General features: G+C 32.6%; 1 protein-coding gene across 3 annotated transcripts in view; it reads left to right on the top strand.

Moving 5' to 3' along the window:
• ArfGAP1 (ADP-ribosylation factor GTPase-activating protein 1) overlaps positions 1 to 13893 on the top strand; it is a 66307-nt gene that overhangs the window by 44761 nt on the left and 7653 nt on the right. For all 3 annotated transcript variants that reach the window (XM_035371746.2, XM_035371747.2, XM_085819981.1), the window contains one exon: positions 1376 to 1509. In XM_035371746.2, the coding sequence (XP_035227637.1) occupies positions 1376 to 1509 (134 nt within the window). The remainder of the gene's footprint in view (positions 1 to 1375; positions 1510 to 13893) is intronic.

Consider the following 13893-nt stretch of genomic DNA (forward strand, 5'->3'; position numbering starts at 1 on the left):
AACATGTGTAAATATTTTAATGAATATTTGAATAAATGAGAAAAACATGCAGTGATAGTGGACTAAATTTTTTATGGCAGTATGTTTCATAGATGGCAGTATATGTTTGTAATGTATCCATATGTAATTTGTCTTCATTTTTCTGGTATTTGGAAAACATACTGTATAATTTTTTAATGTGTTCTGCATCACACATACCGTAAGCAATATGCTTGCACTGAAGAATTGAATTGAAGAAACAGATGTAAATAGTTTTTCAAATTAAGCTTCTCAATAATATAACAGCAAGGACTTTTAAAAACTTTATAGCAGTTTAATCATCCAGTAAAATTTAACATTAGCTGCAAAAACATGAGCTTTTTTAATAAATTACTGAGCAATCTTTTTCATGACTCCAGTTTAACCATGAAGATGTATGTGATTAACAAAGTCAGAAATTATTGCAAAAATATCTTGGCATGAAGAAATTTACTAGGCTTCTTTGATGTGGTGAGAGATCCTTCTAAATAAATGAATTTTCCCTCTGTTACAGTTGATGTCTTTAACAGTCGAAACGATATTTTTGTTGGAAAAATATTTTAAACCTTTTAATGAGATCAAAAATAAATTCTTGGACTTGTTGGAACAAGTTGTTGACAAATCTAATATAGTCTGTATGAAAAAGAATAAATAATCTTTTCTGAATATGTATAAGTTAGATGTAAAAAGTGTAACCTTATTTAATGTAAATAATTTGCATATGAGCTATGGAAAGCATAATTCACCTGTGAAACTGCTTAAAGAAAATACCAAAAACACATGGGTAAAGCAAACTGTTACAATTTCATTTTTTATAATGCTACAAGGAGTAATTATTGAATTACTACTTGTAGTTATACAACATTTTATTCTAGTACTGTGCTATCAGAACATCACCTCTAGGTGCTATAATATTTTGTATCAACAGACTTTCTGCAGAAGTAAGTATTTAAATCATATACTAAAATAACAGCAAAGCTTATATTTAAATGATTACAAAAATCACCTTTTCAGAAGTCTGAAAAAGACACATAACTCAATTTGTTTTTGTTCAATGTGAGAAATCTCTTGAAAGTGCAAATTGTGAAATGCAGTGCAAGGTTAAGGTAAAGTTCAGTTAAAACTAAGAGGGTTTTTTTTTTTTAATTTAATTTCAATTGTTTTAAAGCTTGCAAAAAAAATTTCAGCATGATTGCATGGGAAATCTAAATTTTTTTGTTTTATGGATTTAGATTAGAAAAAACATGAAAATTTATTCCTTTTTTTATTATGGTAGGAGTCAGAAAATTTTTTAATTATTTTGTTGAATTTAAATTTTTGTAATTTAGAATTCTTAATAATGTATGTGTTTTTTTAGGTTGCAGATGTTGGGAAGAAAAGTTGGAATGACTTATCATCAATTTTTAACCAAAAAGTAAATTTAGAACAAGCTGAAGGAGCACCAAATGAAAAGTCATCATTATTAGGTCTAGGCAGCCCTAAGGATTTGAGGTAACCCACACCTTAAGCATTTAGAAGTATTCCTAAAAACTATTTTAAAAATGTAAATTCCATATAAAGCCATAAGGTTACCTATATATAGCTACACAATTTCTTATGTACCAAATTTTAATTCCCCTTTTCTGTTATCTATATGTTTCTACTGTAATTTGTAATATAAAGTATAATGCAAGCATTTATCACATTGGTTAAATTAACTGAATGGCCTGCAGAGTAAAATTCTGAAGCTTTTTACTTGATGTTGTAACTAATTCCGTTACCATCAGAGAGCATTAATTCCAGAGGTACGTGATAATCTGCTTCGTTATTAATACACACCTTTTATTTACAATATAATACAATGGTTACAAGCATTATTATTAGGCACACGCCTTCATCATTATTAGGCTTAACACCTTCATCCTTCCATCAAAACTAAAGTTATAGAATATCAACAGAGACAAGACGCTCTGAGTGCCACCTAACGGCACGAGCTGTCAATTTATAACATCCTGCCCCCCATGAACTGCAAGTTCATCAATTAAATCTAACTAATCAATATTATACAATACTTACTTATCACTAGAATAATAATTATCAATACTACAATTAATATAAAAAAATAATGAAAATACTACAGTAATAGATAACAAAACAATAACTAATAATACTAAGAATAATGAGAATAATATATAGAATTCTAAGTGAAATATTAAAGTTCAAATTGTCTTATTAGCATATATAGTCTTATTTTGAAAGTTCCAATGGATACAGAAGTTGTATTGGTCGTTTCACTATACCAAATTTAAGTTTTACACTGCACGATGGTATCTTACTGTCGCGTTCGGTATACATATCCACAATTTTGCCCAAGTTCCACATATTTCTAGGCAACTTGTTGTCTTCGATCAAGACTACATCATTCACCTTAAAGTCTCCTTTGACCTTTGTTGGTGTTATACAGTTTGCAGATTCTAAGTTAATCAAATATTCGCTTTTCCAGTAATAATCTAACAAATTCTGTCGATAGTTGTATCGCTTTATCACATTATTTCTATCTCCATTAACATTCCCATCATATTTTACCGGTAGTAAAGAAAACAAACGTTTCCCTACAAGAAAATGCGAAGAACTTAAAGGAGATAACTCTTGTGAATTACTGTACACATACGTAATCGGTCTTGAATTTATCACAGCTTTCATTTCTGTTAAGACAGTTCAGAGTTCTTTGGTTGAAAGAGATGACTTCCCAATTATTTTCTTGAGGCTTGTTTTCACTGTTCTCACTATACATTCATAAAAGTTGCCCCACCAGGCGGCTCCCGTTTCAATGATAAATTTCCAGTGAATAACAGTTTTCCCGATAAATCCTCTAACTTCTTAGTGGTTGATTTTCTTCCATATTTCCTTCAGTTCTAGATTTGCTCTTTTGAAAGCTTTCACTGTAAATGAATGGCACACATACATAATAATTCTTTCTAATTCATGCCATTCTTTTTTAATGAATGGCACACGTACATAATAAAATACAGTGCTTTTCTTTGTCTTCCCTTGTGAACAACGGGCCAGCAAAATCAATGCCAATCACATTGAATGAAGGAAATTCTTGAACACAATCTGCTGGAAGCAGAGCTCTGACTTGCACTGCAGGGCAAACCTTACAACACTTGCATATCAAATATTTATTGAGCACAGATTTAATGTTCTGCCTTCCTCTGAAAATCCAAAATTTGCTCCGTAGTTCAGCCAGTGTGTCAGCTATTCCTGAATGTAGTACCTTGTTGTGCGCGTCCATAATTAAAAGTTCTGCATACTTGTTTCCTCCGGGAATTAACCATGGATGTTTTTCTTTCATTTCATATTTTGAAAAGTGTAGTCTTCCTTTTATGCATATCAGTTTATTTTCATCTAATACTGGATCAAACTCAATAAGTTTCAATACCTTTGCTATTGGCTGATTATTAAGCAGTTGATTTCTTTCTTCTTCAAAATGCTTTGATTGGATAGTTTTCACCCAATAAATTTCTGCTTCTGACAGTTCTAAAGATGCTAAGGGACCTTCTTTTTTCTCTCCAAATTTTCTCGCATTATGTATAAAGCGTTTTATCCAAGCTGTAATTCGTCTTGACAATTTGCTATATTTTTCTATATCGAGACCTGGTTCTGGTATTGGTGTGACATTACATGCAAACTGCACTGTAGTTTTCTTTCATTTTTCAAATCTTCTAAATTAACTTCACTCAAATTGCTTCGAGGTAATAAACAATCTGGTAACATTAACCATGGAGGACCTTGCCATCACTTTGTGTCTTTCATTAAATTTAAAACACCTTTTCCTTTCGTGAGTATAACGGCTGGGTTATCCGATCCCTTACAGTGATTCCAGTTTTGGGGATCGGTATAGTTCTTTATTTCAGCTACCTTATTAGATACAAATGGTTTCCAATCCTTCACCGTTCCTTTTATCCAATGCAATGTTATAGAAGAGTATGACCAAAGTAAAATATTGCTCACTATGAATACATCTTTCAGGTAATCGGCAGTTCTGGCTGCAATCATTGCACTCATTAATTCTAATCTCAGTAGTGTCAGTTTCTGTAGAGGAGAAACTCTGGTTTTAGCCATCACAAAACTAGCACTGATGTTCTCTCCGTCTTGAAATCTGAGATACGCTACTGCACCGTAAGCTCTAGGGCTGGCATCGCAAAATATGTGTAACTGCAATGTATCTCCAATCATCTCCACATTAGTTGGAAAGTATTTTCTTGCAATTGAAAATTCCTTCAGGAGTTCTACTTCAGAGCACCAGTTCTTCCAGGTTTCCTGTAATTCTTGAGGTAATTCTTCATCCCAATGAATTCCTCGTTCCACAATTCTTGGAAAATTATTTTCAGCCCGACAGTAAAGGGGGAAAGAAAACCCACTGGGTCAAATACTCTTCCAGCAGTTATTATTGTACATTTAGTATCATCAGAATTCAAAACAAAGTTTAATAGGTTTTTGACATTAAATTTAGAAAATGTCCTTTTTAGTATCCCATAGCATTCCCAATACCTTTGATGAAATATCTGTATCGTCTGATGTGCTAGTTTCAAATCCATAATTAGACCATAGGTCTTCAAGCTCTACAGAATTACTTCTCCATTTCCAAAGTTTCATTCCTGCTTTGATTCATTAAATCTTCTGAAAGCTTCTTCTTCATTCGGAGCTCCTGATAACAAATCGTCAACATACATTGATTCATTTAACATCAAACAAGTACCTGGATACATAGTGGAATACTGCTTCAAGTGGAATTTAATTACAGCAGCTGAAAGAAATGGACTGGAAGCAATACCAAACAGGACTCTAGTCAGTCGTAAAATTTTTGGTTGAATATCAGATACGTTATCTGGCAAATGATCTATCCACAAAAATTGTACAACATCACGATCGGTCTCTACTAAACTAATTTGCAGAAATGCCTTCTCAATATCAGCAATAAATGCGATTCAATTAATTCGAAATTTAACACATTACCGACCAGTAGCCTATTAATCACTTTTTATCGCCAACGCCTACTGGCAGATAGCCTATTAATCAGCTTTTCATCACCAACATTTACCGACCGATCGCCTATTAATCGGCTTTTTTTAGGCAACGCCTATCAACCGATAGCCTATTAATCGCTTTTTTCTCGAGGCTGCCTAAAAAAAGCCTATCAATCGGTAGCCATGACAATAAACAATTGCCATTTGCTATATCATCTGCATTTTCTTATTAGTATTGAGGTACATTGCTCACTTGTGTTAAATGCATTGCTTCATAAACTCCCATATTTTCACACCCTTTTTTTAAAAAAACATTGCCGTTCACAATGAGCAAACAAAATGATACTAGAGAGTTTTATTTAGACAATTTATCAGATTGTCCTGACAGTTATTTGGAACATGAAAAATCTGCGGCTGAGCGGTCGGTCAGACGTGCGTATGCTGTTGAACCGCTAGCGCGCGGTAAAGTGTCAAGTATAAGTTTTAAAAGATCTGAGTTTAAGTTTGGTCCAGGATGTAACAATTCGTTTAGCGAAGGAGCATTAGGAGGATGTGATGAAGCATCAAAAAAAATCCTCAATTTCATTGTATTCTTATCCTTTCGAATTCCAGGGTGATGTGGTAAATAACCCTGTAATTCGAAATATATCGGATTCTGACCTGTATGATTTTGTTCAGTTACTGATTCTACGATTCCCAACTTACAGTATTCTTCTATCACATATTTATAGTCAGCATACAAGAATGGATCCTTATAAAATCTTCGAACCAACGAAACAAGTCTTTTCTTAGCATTATTGTGATTATTTTCCAAATTATCACAGTCAATATTTCCAAGGAAGTTGTACTTCATAACGGCCTTCTTAAAAGTCAAACTTGATTCAAAACTTCGAAGAGCTTCTTCATCAGAAGTGGACACTTTTAAGTCATTATGGATACCTCTGGATTCTAATTTCCAAAACACTTTTAAATGAGATGACGTTAATGCTTCATCATCCAAATCCTTCATAAGAACAGCATTTAAAACTTCAACGGATGATAGTTTTATGTTTAAAGAGGAATGTGTAACTGAACCTTGAATTGACCATCCCATCAGTGTATCTATTAACATCATCGATGAACGTAAACGTTTTGTTTTACCAGAAACTATTTCTCAAAAATAATCTGATCCAATTAGAATGTCAATTTTATGATGATTACTTTCACCATCTTCATAATCAGATAATTTAATATTTAAAGATTGGATCTGGTCATTCGATTCTTGGCTAGGAATTTCTGTTATAGCATTGGACATTTCTGGGGATTCTAATGCTTCAATAGTCAAACTTTTACTTTCGTTCTCGATATTACATAACAGGAATTTAACCCTACATCTTGTAGTGTTCACTGCAGTATTATTACCAAAGGTGTGTAAATTTATTTTTTCTTTACTTACGACTGGCAAATTTAATTTATTCGATAAATTTTCATGAATAAATGTTTGTTGACTTCCTGAATCAAGTAAACAACGAATTTTCATTTTGATTCCTCTGCCACAAACAATGGCTCAAAATGTTTGTAGAAAAACAGTTTTTTTACCATTTGTAATTTCTTTATTTTCTGGCATTACTGACATCAATACTGTTTCAGAGTTATTAATTGAATTAACCTGTTCACATAAAGAATCATTTACAACTGGATAGGCCTTTTTACATAACCTTTTTCTGTGTTGTTGCCTTTTGTGACATACATTACATTCAACCTTAACTCTGCATAATTTTTTAGTATGGAACCTTTTATTACACAAGAAACATCTGCCATTTCGTTTCAGAATATCCTTCTCTTGTGCTATGTTAAATTACAAACCTCTGATAAATTATCTGTTACTTTATCACAAAAAACACATAAATTATAAACAAATGTGTTTAAAGCTGCAGCTGTTGACTGTTTTCTTGGATTTTTATTTTAGTACGATAAGAACTTTTCTTTAGTTTGTTTATTTATATTTATCTGTATTTTTTGAATAAATATTATCGCAGTCCATTGATTTAGTTAAAAGAAATGTACGTTCTCTAGATTCGATTTCTTTCTTTAAAAGGTTTAATAAATCCGTTATTTTATTTCCTTCAGCATCATGCAGTCATTCTAAAGCTATATCAGTTGCTGGTTAAATTCTAAATATGGTTAAAATACGGTTAAATTCTAAAGCTATATCAGTTGGTAATGCTCTAATTAAAATGGGAAAAAGAAGTGCTCCATAAGAATTTGGTTCAGTGCCAAGGCTCGCTAACGCTTGTATTTCGATGTTAACGTGGTCTTAAATTCTTCTTAATGACGTTATGACTTTTGAGTATTTACATGGTGCCAGATTGAGTAATCTAGACATACGAATGTCTATCTGTAATTCTTTTCTACCAAAGTGTGATTTTAATATCTCGATTGTTTTATTATAATTTTCTGAATTCAATGATAGGCCTTCTATGAAAGTTTCGGCATCACCTGTTAAATATGTTTTTAAATAATTAAACTTTACTACATCATTTAGCAATTCATCATCATGAATAGTAGTTTTAAATCGTGACCAGAAATTTGGTCATTTTGGTATTTCGCCATTGAATTTTTCGTTTACTAAACATGGAAGTTTAACCTGAGCAGAATTCAAACCCGATGTTGTCGAGTTAGAATGCGTAAAATTATCCTGCACTTTATTTTCACGTATCTGTTTTAAATATCTATTTACGTGTTTTGCAAATTGAAATCTCTTCTTTATAATTTTCAGTAGACGTTATGTCCTTTCCTAATTGATTTCCGTCTGATATATCATCTTCTTTTCTTTATTTAATTGTAATATATCGCATTCTTTCTCTGTTAACACTGAAAACAATTCTTCAATCAGTTCAATATTCGGAGTAATAACATTTAGTTCTGTTTCTAATTTTTTAATAATTCTCGTTGTTGCTGTTCTTAGCATGCTTCTTTATATTTTTATCAAGCTTATTCATTATCACATACAAAATTTTCACTTACCTCTTCTTCTTTCACTGGAAACCCGGGTTTCGGCACCAGAAATTGTTGTAACTAATTCCGTTACCATCAAAGAACATTAATTCCAGAGGTAAGTGATAATCCGCTTCATTATTAATAAACATACCTTTTATTTATTACATGAGATATCAATTTATAACACTTGACTGTAACTCAGACCATGAAAATCATTGGCTGTTAATGTAATGCTAGTTAATGTAATTGTGCAGGGTATTTCATATTGAATGGAACAAAAAGCATACTTGTGAACACTGTAGTCATTTTATTTATATATTTATTTTCACTAGTCCTAAGGTGCAATTTGCACAGAAGGACTATTAATTTTGTTTTGGCATTTTCCGTTGTTTCACTTTTCAAATTGTTGCCACAAAGTATTATCACCACTGTGTATTATATTTAAAGAAATTAAATAATGAAGAATCTGCATAAATGTGTGTATGTTTCTTGCATTTTGTTAAAACAATGGTACCTAGAGCCATTAATGGTATGGGTACCTGGAAGCCCAAATTTGAAATTTGGAATTTGTTTTATTATCGATTTCATATTTTGTAAAACTTTAACGAATTTTAGATTAACAAACTCAAGGATATCAATGCGAATGGCAATGTTGTACAGAAAAAAAAAAATTTATCTCCAGTGCACAAGACTGTGTATCAATTCAAACCCGATGTTGTCGAGTTAGAATGCGTAAAATTATCCTGCACTTTATTTTCACGTATCTGTTTTAAATATCTATTTACGTGTTTTGCAAATTGAAATCTCTTCTTTATAATTTTCAGTAGACGTTATGTCCTTTCCTAATTGATTTCCGTCTGATATATCATCTTCTTTTCTTTATTTAATTGTAATATATCGCATTCTTTCTCTGTTAACACTGAAAACAATTCTTCAATCAGTTCAATATTCGGAGTAATAACATTTAGTTCTGTTTCTAATTTTTTAATAATTCTCGTGTATCAAAAATTTTAAAGATATGCTCATTATAAAATTATTATGCGATATTGCTTTTGAACTGAAATTTGTGGTTTAAGTGCAAAGAACATGATATTTAATAAATAGAGGTAACACACAAAATGTTAAAAAAAAGCTCCTTTAGACATAATTTAAAATCTGAAACCTGCTCTCTCTCTCTCTTTATATATATATAAATTAAACTTACAGTTAAACTATAGTTCTTCGAGTTTCTGTAGATGTTGTATGTTTGCCCCTCCAGTAAAGTGACATGTAAATTAGTCATGGCAGAATAGTCTTTGTTAATGATTCGAGCATGTCAGTTATCCACTGCTTCAGATGCTGCAAGTCCTGGGGAAATGGAAGCATGAATACTTTGTCTTTAACAAAACCCCAAAACAAAAAATCACAACGAGGTAAATCTGGGATCTTGGGGTCCAACAAAGCAATAGCATATCTTTTGACCCAGCATGGCCAATCCAGCAATGGAATAGATTATTGTTCATGTACTGGCATACGTTTTTATGCCAGTGTGGGGTGGAGTACCGTTTTGCTGCAGAATGAAGGGAGCAACCCATTGGCGTAGCTAGGGTTTCCAGCGTTCGGGATCAGCTAAAGAATTATCTCCCCTTTCTCTGTGTCAGGATGCTGTGCCTGGGGACAGACGTCCCCCTTTGCCTTACCCTAGCTATGCCACTGGGGGAACTGCTTCCTGCAACTAAAGTTAACAACCACTCTCTGATAGCATATCTTAGTAAATGCACCCATTAATCGATTTTTCCATTTAAAAAAAAAAAAAAAAGAAAAAAAAGAAAGAAAAACACAATTGTTGGAAATAGCACAGAAAACATTCACATTTGGAAAATCAAGCTTATGTTCCATTACACCATGTGGATTTTTTGTGCTCATCACAAATTATAGTATTTAACTTGGCCAGAAATATGAAAAGTAGCTTCATCAGTAAACAAAAACCTGGTCCTGAAACCATCTGCCTCCAGCTTATCTTGCAAATTCTCACAGAAACGGTTTTGTCAGAAGATTGTTATGCTTATGCCATCTGAAAAGTGTATGGCTGGAATGATAAGTGTTTACATAGCACACAACACACAGTTACGAGGCACATTGATTTCAGAACTTGCACGCTTATCTTCTGGGACTTCATAAAAACATTTCACAGATTTTTTCAACTGCTCCAGCTTTGACTGCCATTCTTTCTGGGCTGGTTTTCTTACACAAAACAGCCAAACCAGCCCAAGTCATGAAGCTGCTTCACCCATCATTTGATGTTGTGATGATGCAGTATTTCATTACCAAATTTCATGCAAAAATGTCTTTGAATGACGATAATTGATGATGTATTGGTATATTCCAGAACATGGTACACTTTCTTCTGTATGGATAGCACTGTTCTGATTAATAGTACCTCTAGCGATTTCATAACCAGAAGATTTTTCATTGCCAGATAAAACTTGTGTAATTGTAGTTTCAGAATTAATGTGTGTCAGCCTTATAAAAAAATTACAGAATTTGTATTATGCTATTCTTTTTTGTCCCATTCAACATGAAACACCCTGAAAGCAAAATGATATCTCTACATATAATAAAAGAAAGAGTGTGTCTTTCGTTCGTGCTGCGCTTAAGCTAATAGACCCACGGCTACAAAATTTTGTACATGGGTGCATATAGACAAGAGCCAGTGCACCGCGAAGCGATTTTTTCGAAATAGATTTTTTTTTTTTATTTTATGTTTTGTGACGAAATCGCGTCATTTTAAGCCATAATGGGCTATAGGAAAGTGAGATTTTATTCTACACACTCCATTTTCACATCGTCATGAAACATAGCCACTTAGCTATTTTACGAACTGAAAAAAAATTTCGTGTTTCAATAAATCGATTAAATACGAAGTTATTTAACAATGTGAGCTTAACATCTTTTCAGCGGGATTTTTTCTAAAATAGTTTATTTTTAAAAATTTATAGTTTTTTTTTTTTTTTTTTTTTTTGATTTTTGGACACGTTAAACTTTCATCCTTACAACTGCTTTTACAAAAAGAATTTGGGAAAAATGATAATATTTTGTATTTTTAAGAAAATTTTTAAATGAAGCTTCCAAGTACACTTCTCACATCTCACATCTTTAAAAATGTGATTTTGGCAACAATTTTCCTTTCTAATTGTTATTGATAGATTTTTGATGAAATCGCATCATTTTGAATAGTTTCATTCTTTTAAAAATATCAGGGTTGCCACGCTACCTGGAAAACCGGGAGAACCGGGAAAAGTCAGGGAATTCGAAAATTGACCAAAATATTCAGGGAAAAGTCAGGGAATTTAAGTATTTTTGTCAAAATCTGGAAAAATCAGGGAAGTTCATACAACGATCCCGCCAAAAAAAGCGATTTTTGCGCCGACGTCGGAAGAGATAACTTTTTTGGCGAATTATGTATCACGTGAGTGTCATTCGGGTAGCTGGCATAAAGCCAATTTTCGCAGCTCCAATTTGATTGTCTTTTAGAAAGGCAAAGCAACTTTCCCGCAACTTTAGGTTTCCAGTATTCTCGAGAATAGCATGTGCAGTGCATGAACTAAAGAAAGTACCTGTTCTCGTATAAAACAAAATGGGTTTAATCCTAGTATACGGTATCATGGAGGTTAGAATCAAAGAATATGTATTGTAAAGAAGGAAAACCTCTCTGCAACAGACGTGGCTCCATTCCATCATAGAAGGAAACAGCTGTGCATGTCTGATATATCTGTCGCCAAAGCTCGAAACCGGTGTCGAAGTTCGAAGGTCACGTTATCAAGAGTTCATAAAATGAATATCGTTTAAAATTTCTTTAACCACTTGCGCTAAAAAGACGTGCCACGCACGTCAAGATGCTTTTGTCTCAAACCGCGAGCGACGTGAACACCACGTCGCACGCATTTTTGCGATAAGCATTTATCGCAAAAATGAAAATAACGTGGTGCACACGTCGCCTAACAACGACATTGTTTATTTCTCGAGTTACAGCTCTGGATTGCACTCGCAGATGCGGAGCGGCGTAAATGAGACACTTTACCGCTTAGCGCACGGCACCGCAATCGTGAATTTTAGTCTTAGCGCAAGTGGTTAAACTCTAAAGGAAAAAAAATATTTTTTGGCGCAAGTAAATTAATTCATGGATTAGTTATTTTCAGGGGGAAAAAAAAAAAGAGAAAAAAAAAAAAAAAAACTACGAAAATCCGTTTTTAAAATTATTGCGAAAAATCCAAGAAGAAACGTCCTTTGATAAAACGTTTCTTCTTGGATTTTTCGCAATAATTTTAAAAACGGATTTTTGTAGTTTTTTTGTCAAAGAGCGTTTCTTCTTAACACGTGTTTCTCAATTTCCTCTACACATCGCGGAGAGGAAAATTCTGGCCGCCAGGTTCCGTCGCCAAATCCCTCCGCATTCTAGCGGCGTAATAGCATTTTACTTGTATGGAACCTTTTCTTCTTTACATAGACGTTCTTTGGTTAGAATAATAATGGGATTTGGCGACATCATGATGCGCAGTAAACGGGTCATTTTGGTCTTGGCGACAATTTTCAAAATCGTGCCAAAGCCTTACCGTATACTAGAATTTTACCGCAAAATCTTTTTAAACCTTTTTTTTCTTTTTAATAAATACCTTGCCATTTTACAGTAAAATAAAAAAATAGTAATCAGTCATCTAGGCTAGCCATGTAACTATATTCGCTAAAATATCGTTGATTATTCTAATTCAATTTTTAAGTAATTATTTTTATGTTATTCATATAATTTAATGTTGCTTCTTCCCTCTAAATTTATTTATTATTAGTAAGTAATATTTTCAAATTTCAGGAAATTTTCTCTGGCATAATCCTGAAATTAATTATAGCAGTATGATGACATACCATCACGAAATTTAATGCACATATTTTTTCCTTATGTATGCTGCGAAATAAATATAAAATACCTTAATTTATTAAAATAGATTTCTTTCTTTCGTTTAGCTGCAGAATGTCTGCAAAAAAAAGCCTTATTTTATTCCAGATTGGGAAGATTCTAATCTCAATCTTCAGTGGAGAAAACAACAACTATTATAATTATATTTGTGTTTTCAAGTGTTAAGGTGCCTTTTAAGAACATACCTCACGCAAATTAAATTTACCTAAAATCTAGCCTAACTATTTAGCATTGTGTTGTGATTTATAAGGACCGGATTAGCCTCGTGTTGAACTGGTGATGATCATGAGTAATAATTAAATAAAACATACATTTGTTATCCAATGTATATATCTTAAATTTTATTAAGTTTCTTAAGTGGAAAACTAAACAAAATTATCAAACAAAGTATACCAAGAATAATTAAGAATAAATGTCTTCTGGGATTTATTGAATAATTAAGTGAATTTGCTACACAATACAAGTAATACCATAATTAATTTACCTCTTAGCACAGCCAACGTACATTACGCGGATAGACTGGAATTTTCTTGAAACACACCTGGAAAAGTCAGGGAATTTCATTCTCCTGTTTGAGTGGCAACCCTGAAATATGGTTTTGGCAACAATTTTTCATTGTGTTTCTTATGTCACTGTTTTTAAGAGATTGGCATCATTTCATGGTCCTTTTTTTATATGTATAATTTTTTTTTTTTTTTTTTTTTTTTTTTTTTTACAAAGTTGTTCTGCAGAGTAAAATTCTGCACAGAATTTTTTGTTTTTTGAGTTTCTTTCATGCTATTTTTTGCTTATTTCACTGTTTGTAAGATATTGAAAAGTTTTGCATGATATTTTTCCTTCAACGGAAAGTTGGTTAATTTTTTTATATGTACTATATTTAATTTCTCTCCCCCCCCCCGGAAGTTTTCTGCAGAGTAAAATTCTGCACAGTTTTTT

The sequence above is a fragment of the Stegodyphus dumicola genome, chromosome 7 (genome assembly GCF_044657685.1).
Source record: "Stegodyphus dumicola isolate Sdum_Otavi_A_Nest chromosome 7, ASM4465768v1".
NCBI classification, from domain to species: Eukaryota; Metazoa; Arthropoda; class Arachnida; order Araneae; family Eresidae; genus Stegodyphus; species Stegodyphus dumicola.